At 35.5% G+C, this 14,407-nt stretch overlaps 2 protein-coding genes across 5 annotated transcripts; one reads left to right on the top strand and one right to left on the bottom strand.

The window, feature by feature from the left end:
* Positions 1 to 1,634: 1,634 nt before the first annotated feature.
* On the top strand, positions 1,635 to 3,780 carry LOC107771881 (uncharacterized). Its single transcript, XM_016591340.2, has 3 exons — positions 1,635 to 2,286; positions 2,384 to 2,556; positions 3,465 to 3,780. Exons 1-3 carry the CDS (start codon positions 1,780 to 1,782, stop codon positions 3,643 to 3,645), a joined length of 861 nt encoding a protein of 286 aa, XP_016446826.1. The 5' UTR covers positions 1,635 to 1,779; the 3' UTR covers positions 3,646 to 3,780.
* Positions 3,781 to 6,377: 2,597 nt separating this feature from the next.
* On the bottom strand, positions 6,378 to 14,141 carry LOC107771882 (protein WVD2-like 6). 4 transcript variants are annotated; one of them, XM_075250294.1, is made up of 9 exons: positions 13,842 to 14,141; positions 12,904 to 13,129; positions 12,538 to 12,828; positions 12,360 to 12,415; positions 12,160 to 12,264; positions 11,925 to 12,021; positions 11,742 to 11,818; positions 11,527 to 11,632; positions 6,378 to 7,273 (listed from the first exon to the last, which is right to left on the bottom strand). In XM_075250294.1, the coding sequence occupies exons 2-9, from the start codon at positions 13,093 to 13,095 to the stop codon at positions 6,845 to 6,847; spliced, it is 1,353 nt and encodes a 450-aa protein (XP_075106395.1). In that variant the 5' UTR covers positions 13,096 to 13,129; positions 13,842 to 14,141; the 3' UTR covers positions 6,378 to 6,844. The 4 variants fall into 4 exon arrangements, with proteins under 4 accessions (XP_075106395.1, XP_016446827.1, XP_075106397.1 ...); XM_016591341.2 differs by having other exon boundaries at positions 11,527 to 11,637; positions 11,747 to 11,818; XM_075250296.1 differs by having other exon boundaries at positions 13,918 to 14,101.
* Positions 14,142 to 14,407: the final 266 nt, after the last annotated feature.

Raw genomic sequence — 14,407 nt, 5'->3', positions numbered from 1 at the left:
TACTTTTGAGAAGAAGCGGAAAAAAGTAATTTTTCTTCAAAAACACTTTTGAGAAAAATATACTTAGAAGAAGTTTTCAAAAGCTTGGTCAAACATTAATTACTGTTCAAAAGTGTTTTTCAAATTAATTAGTCAAACGCAAACTGATTCTCACTAAAAGTACTTTTAAGAAAAGCAATTCTCAAAATAAGCTCATTTCAGAAGCTTAGCCCTACAGGCTATTAATCCTTTGTCTAATGGTTAATAAGTCGTAGGAAACTCGATTACGTTCCAACGACGTCACAATATGAGTTTGTTTCCTTGACTGATAGTCTGATACGTTGGTCGAAGGTAATCGAGTTTCCTACAAGAAGTTTTTTGGCTTAACTTCTATTTTTCCGGTGAAGTTCACTAGTTGATTCACTCAAATTTGCGTCAGATTAAGAATAATGATTCAATACATTAACCCTCTTCGCCTAATGATTCAATCCGAAATCTCCAATTAAGAATAAAAGATTTATAATTATTTTACAACACTCTACACAGACACCATAAATATTCTCCCATCTACTTGAAAGGAAAAGATAAAGCTCTCTCTACCACATAATTATTTAAGGATCGAAGTAATAAGTTTCATGTTTCCTAGAATAAGCAACCATGTTAAAACCACCAAATTCAATCGAGTATATTGAATATAAACAACAAACTGAAAAGTTAAAAGGTAAGATGCGTAGACTTCAATAACATTATGCATAAAGAGCAACAGGTGAGAAGCAGATTTTCTATTCAACATTGTATGTACAGGAAAATTACAATATTAGAGACAAGGAGGAAAACATTATCACTTATTAAGGAGAAAATGTTAGAGAAAAGTGTATTGAAGAAATAGTGAATGGGATTTCGAATTTAGGCATTAAATACTTATTAAGGAGCTTTTTCTAGGGTAAACGGATTTACATAAGGCTTTAATAATGCTTAACTGGAGAGAAATTGGAGAAAATAAGGACCCTTAATAATTATACTGATTTCACTTAAAGAGGTTTCTAATTTACATTCCAACCCATTAAGTGTGTAAGCTTAAAAACCCTCTAGAAAAAGAAACAGGAAACATATTTTTTATTGTCTTGTCAAAAATCAAAATGCCCTTTTATAGACAAAACTCTTGGATCTTCCCAAGTTTTGCATATAATATTAGCTTCCGTTTGGCCAGAAAATTTGGGAGATTTTTATCAAATATCTGTTTGTTTATAGATTTTAATCAATTTTTGGCATATTTTAAAAATAAAATCTTCAAATTCAAAAAACAACTCTAAAGTAGTTTTTGAACTTTTCTACTCGCAAAACTTTAAAAAAAAATCAAATAAAATACATTTTCAAACACAATTTCAACTTTCATCATTTTCAGACCATCTTCAAAAACTCATTTTTCAAATTTCTAACCAAATCTATCCATATCCAAACGCTAACTAAGAAATGCACAACCACATCTCTTAAATTCCTAATCATCATTTATTATTCTCCCATGCTTTTTAACACCCGAGGAAAATACAAAATGAGAGATCCATTTCTCCCAAAATATAATTACTCTAAAACCCTCAATAGTTTTTCTTATTTTAATCTCACCCCACGTACTCCCATACTTTCTTTCTGCCCCCACTAGTATTTTCTTTTTCAATGCCACGCAGCCACGCTTATACAGTATGGTTTTATTGTCTCCTTTCTTGGTGTTATACAAACAAATTGGTTCTCTCTCCAAACCTGTACTCTCAAAAGTCCTGTATTTAGGAAAATACAATAAAAATGCTTCTGAGAAGTGCCTCTGCGCCAATCTTGAAATCATGGATTATAGATCCAGCTCCAGAACAAATTATCAGAACCATAAGTGCTTCAATCTCTATCTCCTCAAATCATGATCCCATCACCAAGAACATCTCAAAAACTGCATCAGACCACAATTTTAATGAATTATACAAGGCCAAGATTAAACCTTTTTCAAAAGTGTATCCTCAGTTTGCTTCAAACTGCTCAGAAAATCAAGAAAATGTTGCCAGTTTGAGTTTTGGTATTAGTACTATGTCGTTGGTGTCGAAAATGGAAGAGTTGGATCAAGAATTTGCTGTTTTAGAAAATGATGGTGGCAGTGGCGGTGATGGTGGCCGGATTTCTGGCGGCGGCGGTGGTGGAGATGGAAGTGATGAGTGCCCAGACTCTGATCATGGTAGTATTGAGGAGTATTATCAGGAGTTGATTAAGGGTGATCCTAATAATCCACTTTTTCTCGGAAACTATGCCAAGTTCTTAAAAGATGTAAAAATACTTCTTTTTTAAGATGGAAAAAAAGATTTTCTTTTTATTGATGCATATGAAATTAGAGTATATAATTTGAATAATATTGTGTGTAAAGGTGAAAGGAGATGTTTTAAGAGCAGAAGAGTATTGTGGAAGAGCAATATTGGCAGATGCAAATGAAGGGGATATATTTTCACTATATGGGGATTTAGTATGGGATGCTCATAAAGATGCTGATAGGGCAGAATGCTACTATAATCAAGCTGTGAAAGCTTCTCCTGATGATTGGTAATCTTTTAATCCATGTTTTTCAATCAAATATAGTTGTTAATATTATTTTAGATATTGCTGAATAGAGTTAACTTTGTTGTTGTTATTTCTTGGAAGATGATTATTATCTATATGGAAAATTTCCCCTTTTCTTGAAATGAAATTATGCATTCATTATAGCTTTTAGATTATTTTGCCTATGATTTACTCGTGCCTTTTTATTTTTCGTGAGTTTTTATTATTGCATATTGTTTCTTTCGCGTTGGTTTGTCTTGTTATTTTGATGATGTTATGGTCTGTTGTTACTGCTTCTTTCTGCATCTTTCCTTGTGCCGAGCGCATGTTGGAAACAACCTCTCTACCTTCTCAAAGTAGGGGTAAGGTCTGCGTACACACTACCCTCTCCAAATCCCACTCGTAGGATTATACCGAGTTTTTTGTTGTTGTTGTATAGCTTTTAGATACAAAAGGAAATCTCTTTTTGTTAGAGTTACTTAAGTGAGTCAGTGAATTTGATTCTTCCGCCTTGTTGAAGTATTTGATCCTTTTTGTTTGATTAAAAAGTGTTAAAGATGAAAGGAATTTTACTTCTGCAATTATTTTATCATCAATATTGCATTTGAATTTGCTCTTCCTATGTTAATAAGTGTCTGGTTTCTTATGAACACTTGATTGCTACTTACTTCAGAAACTCTGTTAATTTGGATTTCCCTTCTCTTCTTGTATTTTCCGTCTTCTCGAGCCGGGGGTCTTTCGAAAATAACCTCTCTACTCCTTCGGGGTAGGGGTAAGGTCTGCGTACACACTACTCTCCCTAGACCCCACTTGTGGGATTACGATTACCCTGGGTCTGTTGTTGTATGTTTGCAGATACTTGATTTTTGTCTTTGGATATATTAACCAATGCTGGAAAACTTCTTTTTCAGTTATGTTCTTGCTTCATATGCTCGGTTTCTTTGGGACGCTGGGGATGATGGTGAAGAAGAAGTTGATGTTGATGAGAAGGATGAGCAAATGTTAAATAAGGCTACTATCTTAAATAATTCATCAGTCAATTTATTTAAAGGATTAGATAGTTTCCCCTCACCTCAAATCCCTGCTTCTTGATCTGTTTGACTGTTTCTTTGTTAGTTCAGAGTTATTCTCTTTGTTGTCTCTAACATTGTAACTTCCTTGTAAATATAAACAACATAAATGATGCAATGTTGAATAGAAGCCTTCCAGTTTGTTGTTTAAATTCAATATACTTTTGGTTTGAATCTGGTTAAGGTCAGCATGCAGCTTAGTCTAGGCAAGATGAAACCTTACCTATTACTTCGATCCTTGGATAACTATGTTGTAGACTGTATTTCTTTTTAGCAAGCGGATGGGAGAATATTTATGTTCTCGTGTGTCATAGCGGTCAATGAAGTAGGTAAAAATAATGTGAGACAAGGGTTCAGATCTAAGCAGAGAGAAAATAAACTAGGTGATTTTGTTTCATTTGTCTAAGCAAGCCTTGGAGGTAGAATTATTCGGTATCTATGCGTGGTGGGAGGTACCAAGTGTCCGATAAAATTATTCCTTTATAATGGCGAGAGGTAGTAAATATCCGATGAAATAGTCGAGTGGCAGGAGGTAGTAAATATCCGATGAAATAGTCGAGTGGCAGGAGGTAGTAAGTATCCGATGAAATAGCCGAGGAACAAAGAGAATTATTCCTCTAATGTTGACTTCACTTACATTTCTGGTGACTTATGTTCTTACTCTTTTGTAAATTTTCTTGCTTTTTGTAAAAAAAAAACTCATTTAGTTTTTGATTCTCTGTATAATCGTCTTGATTTTGTTTCTTTTACTAGATATAAAGGTATCGTAACATTGTGTGTGGATTCGTTAAAAAATTTACTACTTATATATAGAAACTTACTTAGAATCAAGAATGATTGACAGAGAATATGAAAATGTTACTATTACATGTTAAAGGTTTTGAATAATGTACAAAATTGCCATAACCTCTTCCAACCAAAAAAAGAACATATTTTCCAACTAAAATGAAAAAGGGTATGATAATTTTTCCCTCTCACTATTTCTTCACTTGTCAAAAATATCTAGCATACCATAGACCTATTTTTTGACTGTCACTTCTCTCATTTTTTGTTTGTTTACTATTCTTGTCTTGCATGCTTGGTTTATGTCTTTTGAGTTGTTCACAGTTTCGGATTCCTGACTTGGCCTTGTCTTTTTCATACCTTACCTCCCATGTGAATTGCTCGTATACTTTTCTTTCTATTTCATCCTCTATTACAGAAAATGCTGTGTATATATATATATATACATACACCTTGATATAATATCTACAAACCACCTTATCAATTCTACTATTTAATATACAAAAACATGATCAGCTACAAAATGAATCATCAGTATGATGATTGCAACAAAATCCAATAACAATAAGAAGGAGAGAGCCTTGGAACAATGGTAAAGTTGTTCTTGTATGACCTATAAGTCATGGGTTTGAGCCGTGAAAACAGTAACTAATGCTTGCATTAGGGCAAGCTGTTTATATCACACCTATTGGAGGGTGACCCTTTCTTGGATCCTGCAAATGCGAGATATTTTGTGCATCATATTGCCCTTTTTACTTTCTTGTCTCTGCTAGAATTTGATCTCTGATCTCCCGTAATTTTTACCCACTTCATTGACATTTCATTCTCTTCTGTATATAAGCATTCAATTTTCTCAATACTCATTAAGTCAATCAAAATATTTAAGAAGATTACTTCTGCTCCAGTGGGGTTGATTGCAGTACAACTTCAATTCAGATTTTGATTCTTCCAGCCGGCTGGTGATATCTCCAAAAGAAAATATTACAACTTGCAATTTTTATTAAGGTCCCATCATTATATAAACCTATCCTTCTAAAAGATATGATTTTGATAAATCAACTTTATTAGTTTAAAAGGGACCGTTCACTTAGTCTCCGTTGGCTTAGATCATTTGTTCAACGGCTGATTGGAGATCTACAATTGTGGTCCCCATTGAAAAGGTTACCACTAATGAAGTGATAAGGCCATTTGATTACTATGTATTGAAAAATAATTAAAGAAAAGGACTTCTTGGGTTGAGATATTATTACTTTGAGAACAGCTCATAGTTTCGAAATTTTCCAACCAACATTGAATCAAGACATATCCACAGATCTGAAAATGGTTTAAACCAAGAGGGTTGGTAGATCCACATGTTGAAGGCTACAAATTTGCCCTTGGCTATCACAAGATTGACTTTAATACTCCCTCCGTTTCAATTTATGTTATGTGTCAAAAAGAATGACACATGTAACAATTTACCTTTATGCAATAATTTATAGTCACACAAAATATGTGCTTCAATTTACATCACAAATTGAAAAAATCTTCTGTTTTTTCTTAAACTCCGTGCACAGTCAAATAGGTTCACATAAATTGAAATAGGGAGAGTACTTATTCACCTGATTGGCCACATCGGATTACCCCCTACCTCCCCCCCCCCCTCCCCGAAAAAAAAAACTACACCTTAGTTACAAGCAGGTTCAGATTAATTATACGAAGCTACATTGTTCATGTTGCTCCATTTAAGTCTATCTTGGTTCTAAAGAACTCCTAACAATACTGAACCTAAAGTAAACTTACTAACATGGCATCCACTTGCATTTGTAGATGTCATCCTACTTTTTAGGGGGTGAGGGGAACAGGATTTTAAGACTCCTAATTTCACAAAACTTGGAGAAAATTGTGCCAACTGATTAACATCAGAATATGGGTTTCAAGCAAATGAATCACTTAATTGAACTGAAAAATTAAAGTGCATGGCAAAGAGAATCACGTAAAAAGTATATGCAAATTTATAAATACATAGCGATTAACAAGCAAAAACCATGATGTTCAAAGAGAACAGCTCAAACAGCCAGTACAAGCCCCATGAGTGCCAAATTTTCAACTAGTTCAAGACTTGAACGGCTTTAAGACAATTCTCCAAAAATTTTGATTACCCAGCATCAGGTGACAGGAAGCCATCTAACCCAAAGAAAAGGTGCAAAGACCAACCTTAAAATGCTGCAAGCTACCTGTTTTTTAGATGACCAAACCAGCAAATCTTGAAAGAAAAAAGGACACAAGACAAACCAACCTTGCCGCTATGAACAAAACATCATTGCTTGGTATGAAATCTTCCATTCCTTCCTTCATCAAACGAACCAAGTCTTATTCGTACCTTTTCAATATTTTAGGCAAAGAGGAACTGAAAGGTGCTTCATGTATATGTGTTACAGCTTCAGTGCTTGCTTTTACTACTCCACTGCAATGGATTGCTGCACCACATTAGTCTCAGCTTGAGCTTCAACAATTGTCATACTCTGGCTTGTTTCCACAGTAGATGTAGCTTCAATTTCATTTGTATGCTCAAGTACGTTGTTTGGTTGAGAAGCACCTTCACTCATGTCGTTGGCTGCAGCTTCATTTGTTTCCTTGGATATGCTAGTTTTGATTGAGGGCTTTTTTGTATTAATTGATAAGTTGACTTTTTGAGATGGCAGCTTCGGGAGAGACTTCCTTGTGGGCTTCTTAACAATGTCAGGAGAATGTACTTTGGTGGAATTTTGAGTTGCATTTTCATCCAAGCTCAATCTACTTGTGTGAATAGCAGTATCGTTCACCTCTCTGGTGGGGGAGCTCTTTTTCCGGCCAAGCTTGGGGGATTTAGCTCTTGTTGTGGGTATCTATATCATAAAATAGAGATAAAAGGCATAACTGGAAAATCTCTGTCTTATCTATGTTAAAAGTAAAACAGATAGAAGCATAAATAACTTAGAAGTGAATTCAGCACTACATAAACAAACCTACCTAGAAGAGCTTTAGGATCATCTTAACTAAATTAACATAGCAATAGCTAAGAGTTTGACGTGAGCTCAGTAAGTGCTAATTTTCCATGCAGTAAAGAGCAATCAGACCACGATGCAGTACCCAAGAATGACCACCAGCATATTCAGGTTCAGCTAAACCCAAACCGAAAAGGACTGGCAATATCAAGGTGTTGTCAACAAGCATATTTGACAGCAAGAGCAACTACAATTAGGCATTTACAGTATTAAACTGATCAAACCTAACAATTTACACAAGCCACGTATTCATATATTTGCAGATAAAGAGTCTTGTTATGATGCTGTTTCTGTTTACGGATAAGTAACTGGTACGGGTATGTTCAAGTTTTGGCACTTTTTAGGGTATTTGAAGCATCTGCAAAAGTACCCACATTGATGTCATACCATTCAACATGGGTACATCAGCATATGAATAGTTCATGTAGCAAGGGTAACTTCTATGGTCTTGCATAATTTATCTCATTATTTGGGATCTTTGAGCAAAATCACTAGCTCTGAAACTTCTAATACTCCTAAAACTGTGGTGTTTTGTTAGTTCTTCAAGTTTCTAATCAAGTAAACAATGAGCAACCCTTGATCTACAGATGGACAGCAACTAGACGAGAAATTTTACAAAGAACATTTACAGTATATAGTAACTGGAAATACGCTGTATGCTTCTTACAAAATATGATTACAAAAGTTGTGCATGCTCTAGATCTTCACACGATACCAACTATGAAAGCAGCTACTCATTGATGGGATGCTTGCCTACTTGATAATTCACACCTCAACCCATTTCTATCCTACTGACCTTGGATAAAGTTGATTGTTCGCGGCCCAGGGGTGGGGAAGAAGTTTATAGATTTTTATGGTTAGGGCATGCTAGGAGAGGGTCATTTTCAAGACAATCAAGTCTTGGGACAACGCTAAGAGAGAATGACATACCCACCCATCTCTTTTCCTAAATTTGAGAGACTAGATAATTAAGTCTACCTCTTTTGACATCCCTTCCATTATCATAAATCACTATGCCGCATTTATAACTTTCTTTTTCCAATAGGTACTAGAATCATATGCCTTGACTAATACTGTAAGCAAACATTTTAACGTAAAGTTGCTCGATCATTCAAGTTTGAGTACTTGCTGGCCTTTTTCCATTGGACAAAAGGACCATGATTGCATCAAAATCTCAGTCACACCCACTATACTTGAACAATCAGAGAATTACAAAAGTGACTGGAACTTTAATTCAAAACAAGTTCAGATCATTGGCTGTGTACATTAGAATATTATTAGAAATGGAACAAAAAAGAATTAGGACAGTGTCAGCACGTCAAATTTATTACCAAGTCAACCTTAACATTAACATAGTAAAAGCAATGAGCCACTTATAGTCTACCAAATATTTCCCAACATTACCATGCTATCCAACTTAACTATTAATAGTTCATAAGTTTCTTTGAAGATCCCAAAATAGTATTAAAATATAAATTATTATCACCGGATGAGATCATACCTTGATTGTGATAAAGGTCTAGATTACACATAGATAGAAGTTAGACCTGGTTAGTAGTGAAATACGAAGAGACACCAATGTTGCCATTAAGAAACTATACAGCATTTCCCAGATAGATAGGAAACTTAAAAACTTATATATGTAAAGAGAAATTAAAAACATAACCATATGTTCAACCCTCTTGCAAATTCAAAAAAAATTGCGAATTCACAATAATCAACATAGATGTATTTCAGGTATTGAAGTTTAGATCCAAGAAACAATCTATAGTAGCCTAGTATGTGACCTCCATGAGCTACCATTTATATTATCCCAATGAGAAGCATGAATCAACTCTCTGTCACAAACGTGTACTCAAGCGACTATAGAAATCATGATACTTCATTTATGAGAATCAAATAAATAATTTTTACGTTTTGAATAAGTATCCCTCCAAATTATTTTTTGATCAGTAAGCAAACAGGTACCCTCTCTGCATTGTTGACAATACCTACAACCAACCAATAAAGCAAGCTACCTCATGATACTTCTTACACGCCACATAATTAGCTTTTTCTTTTGACCAACCACCTCAAAATCAAGCACATCCACTTCAATGTTCAGTATCTCAATAAACCATATTTCAAAAGAAAAAGGACACCTCAATGAAGAGATTGAGCAGATGGTATGCAGTGGAATAGTCTGAATACAGAAAAGAACACTAGGAATTATGGATCAAAAAGGAATAAGATATCTGCACCAAAGAGTGTGGCCTAGTGGTAAATGAAGTGGGAGGAGAACCATGAGATCTCAGGCTCAAAATTCCAGTGGAGGCAAAAATACTAGGTGATTTCTTCTCATCTACCTACGCCCTATTGGGCAGAGTTGCCCGGTACCTGTGTTGTTGAGAGGTAGCAGATATGCAGTGGAATAGTCGAGACACCAACGAGCTGACCCAGACACTACCATCTTAAATAATAAAAAACGATCTCTAGGAATTAGATTCGTCGCACTTTCTTCATCAAAAAAATAAGATTTCTAAGAAAAACGATTTCCTTTTCTTTCAGACATGATAATGTAACTGAATCATACATCAGCCATTAATCTCTTTCTTGATTACTAGTATTATGAATAAATTAAATGGTTTGCAGACATTATTTTAATGGTCTAAACAGAGGCAATTTTTGTAAAAGAGTGCCATGTTAATATAGTGAGTTGCAGGTTGATATTCCACTTGTTGAAGCTCATTGTCAATATCAAGGAAGCCGAGCAGTTCAGTCCCCTTCCCTCCCCACATTGCTGATTTCTGAAGTAACAATTTCAGACAAATGAATTGTTGACATGCTATCTGGTCAGTGCTAGCACTAATGGTTGGTTGATAACTGTATTCAGCACTTATAACTGAAAAAGTTAAATATTAGGAATTATGCACATTGGATACCCGTTTAAGAAGCCAGCTCAATATACTAGAAGCAACTAAACTTGCTCCAAAAGTACAAGTCATAGACAATCTTTAATAAGTAAGCAATGGAGTAGTTGATAAAACAATTGGGCAACCGTACAAAGATCGAAGTAGGTGACGTAAATTGTCCAGCTGTGCAAAGATGAAAATTTCAGCTTTCAGTTATAAGATTTACCAAACAGCCTCTTACTCTTTTGATTTGTTCCCTTTCATTAGCATTTAGAACTTAGGAGAATAATTAAATCAGAATTCAGACCACAGTTTGCCTTCATTTCACACGACTATTTAGACATCCAACTAGCAAGACTAAGGACCAAAATGGCTATGAAACGCCAACAGTACTGTTTTCGAAGTTATAAATATGAAAGGTATGAATAACCAACTCTATGTGCAAGCGAACGCAAATTAGAGTACCCTTTATCAACAGAGGTCGAGTATTAAGGTTGTAGGTTAGGGGAGAGTTGTGAATATTTCTACAGCACAATAGAGTGAGACTAGCCAGTTAGGAGTTAGACTAAGAATGTCATTGGTCGTCTATTGATGCAGGGCTTTACCTGCTAGTTTTACTATACCAGCCATCTTTTTCGTATTTTGTATTCTGTATTTCATATCTATTGTATTGCTGTTATTTTATTATGCATTTATATGGTACTAATATAGCGGCTTCTGTTGCTTTTTGAGCCGAGGGTCTCCTGGAAACAGCCTCTCTACCCTTCGGGGTAGGGGTAAGGTCTGCGTACATATTACCCTCCCCAGACCCCACTTGTGGGATTATAATGGGTTGTTGTTGTTGTTGTTGTTGTATAATGTGACTCCTAACTCTTCAATATAAGTAAGGTTATATAACATGACTCATCTATTTTCCGTATAAAGTCAACCAAGGTCACACAAATAAAGTCAGTAATAACTTTATCAGACAGATCATGAAATCCAGATCCATCAAGTATACAGAACTTAACAAAGGAAGTATTATAGCAAGCAAAAGTACAAGCATCTATTTAGCATGCTGTTGTTATAAAGAAGAAAAGGAATGTGAACAATTGAAATCCTATCAGGTATTTCTTTTTCTTTGACAAAAGGTATTTCCTTATAGAACATGAATTGTTCATGAGTTTCATGACGTAAAAAAAAAAAAAAAGGGCATAGCATTACCTTCTTCAACTCCACTTTAGGAGGAGGAGGTTCCTGATAAAAGCTTGGCATTGGGGTTGCTTTAAACTTTAAGCTTTTTCTTAACATTTTGATCTCAGCTTCCTGACTTTCCTGGTTAACAAATACAAAGAGAAAAGATGAATGTCTTAAAAGGCAATGCTTAGAATCATCATCCATTTTCTACATCATGAAAATGATAGAAGCACAACAGTCACCATGCCTTAGAAAGGGCCTGCAAGTTATTCTTCTCGACTTCCTTCGCGTGGATTTTTTCCTCAAGCTTAGAGTAAAACTGTCCAAATGTACAGAAACAAATTCCCTCAAGTTTCCAGGAAATGATTACAGAGGAAAACAATCCAATATATCAAGTTTTCTGCTGATGCAAGAAGAAAGCTAACCTCTTTCCTTTTCTCAGCCCTTTCATCGCACTTGAAACTCATATTGTAGGTTGGAAGAGCACCTACTTTGCGATGCTTGGCATCTGCAGCAGGACTTCTGTAAAGTGATTAAGGGTAAACTGGAAATATTCTTCCTTTCAAACAAATGCATCCAAGAAAAACCACAATCGCTCTAGCAAAGAGGCAAGCAGAAAGCAGAGGAAAAAGTAAAGAAAGATCAGCCTATATAGGATACGAAGGTGATTCTTCACTTCCATCAGCTTGATTTGGGGCAACTTTCTCACTTCCATCAGCTTGATTTGGGGCAACTTTCTTCAAGGGTTTTGTTTTTGTTTTCTCCCTGTAGCATTGAAATTATAGTTCACATGTCACCAAGGAAGATATATTCAACACAACAGATGGTCATCAAACAACAAGTAGAAAAACAGGACATACTTTAGGCCGTCAGCATTTGGAGAAGGTGATGTTGCATCAGGTTGACCAGATTGACGCTAGATGAAAGACATAATAGAAATGAGCAACAACACAGAAGCACATAAAACGACAAACTAAACAGACTACTGTGCTCTGAGCTGTTTTTTTCTAAAACAAGCACGGTGATATGGACCTTTACCTTAGCATGACTAACATTTACACGGGCAACAATAGGTTTTGAATTGGTATCAGCAGTTTTCCTGTCGTTAAATGATTTACTCTTTGTGCCAAGGGAAGAAGTCTGTTTAGTGCGTGGCTGCGAGGCTATGGAACCATTTGAAACAACAGAACCAGCTGATGCATCTTTGCTTTTCTTGACCCGAATAGATGGAGCATTTTTGGGGCTTGACGGCTTACCATTCTTTGCCTTTCCCGAAGCTTTTGGCTGTTTGGAGTTCTTCGACTCTCCAGACTCTTTGGTATCATGTCCCTAGAAAAGAATTACATTATCTTGGTGTCAGAAAGACCCAATTGAAGTTAATAAACCAGCAATGAACTCCTTTACCTCAGAACTTGCACTGGGATTGCTTTCTATAGTTGTGGTTGATTCATGCACAACCTCTGCGATAGAGGAGCTGGAACTCCCATTGGGAATGCCATCTAGTTTGCCAGCAACAGCTTCTGGAAATTCGTGAACTCCATTTTCAAAGCTCGTCCCATTTTCGGAAACAACTATGTTATTGTCAATTTCCATCATGCTCTACAAAGTTGCAAACTTGCAATCCACAATTCTACAAGCCAAACCACAAGCACAACACGTCTCATGAGTATAATTAGAAAAATATAGAGTCTCTTTTCTTCATTGTAGTAGGTAACACTAGGATATTTAAATTATGCCACGCACTACATGAGAAAACAACCATCAAACAGAATACAAATTTAAACACAAAAAATCAGAAAAATCAAACCTTAATAATAACAAGAACCTCAACTTTGAAAGTTAAGATTTCAAATATATAAAAAGTCCTTCCACCAACTAAACATACTAAACTTCTACTAGTACACAACCACTCTGGTTTTCTAATAGACCACAGTCCATAAATCAAGAACTCAGACTTCTCTTCACTAAACCTCCTCAAGTCCAAGCCTTTTCAACTGAAGTGAACAAAATCAATGGTAAAAAGCAAAGCATCACGCAACAGAAGTAAAATGAGAAAACCTACAAGTCCAAAACCAAAGAACTCAACAAAAAAAAAAAAAATCAAATCACAGTACCACAAGACGACAAAATCAGTAAACTAGAATATGCTCTACTAGATCTCCTACCCAGGAACCAAAAAAACCGATCTTTTTTGCATTCCAAGATTCAAACTTACTGAAAATCTAAAACCCCAAAACAGCATTTTCAGCTTCAGAACTCTAATGTCCATAAGATATAACACTACAGTTTATTGCAAACCTTAGAAAGACAAATGCAGATGCTAGTGCATAAGATGTACTCACTTAAATCACCATAAAATGATTATAAGTCCATTGAATCCACAAGAGATCTGACAGAATCTTGGAAAATGAAACTGACCCCAGAAAGAGAAACAACTCCCGCAAACACAAACTAAGATCTTGTAACCTTAAAATGGTGATTTACAGAAAATGCTGTTGTTGTAATTGGTGATTATTTTTTTATTTTTTTTTTTTTGGGGGGGGGTGTGGGGAGGGGGGAGGGGTCTTTGTTTTTGTGAATTGGAAGTGAAAAGGTCTGAACTGTGAAGAGGGGCTACACACACTCTCTCTCTCTACTTCTCTATCTCTACTTCTTTATTTTTTCAAATCAAAAATTGCAGTGGGGGAGGTTTTTGCGGCTTTGGGAGAGGTTTTGGGGGTGTTTTACAATTTCTTAAAGTTGATGTGCCAGCGATATTCAAATATATTCCAGGTCACTGAGTGATAAGAGAGAGAGAGAGAATTCTGTATGTATGGACAGGGAGATGATACTTTTATTACTGTTTAGAGAGAGAAATATACGGTTGGTGTACCTAGCCCTTGATCATGCCACGTGGATATCTGCTGGT

The sequence above is a fragment of the Nicotiana tabacum genome, chromosome 1, assembly GCF_000715075.1.
Source record: "Nicotiana tabacum cultivar K326 chromosome 1, ASM71507v2, whole genome shotgun sequence".
Taxonomy (NCBI): domain Eukaryota; kingdom Viridiplantae; phylum Streptophyta; class Magnoliopsida; order Solanales; family Solanaceae; genus Nicotiana; species Nicotiana tabacum.
The sequence above is the reverse complement of the archived record's forward strand: the minus strand, read 5'-3'. Positions and strand labels throughout refer to the sequence as shown.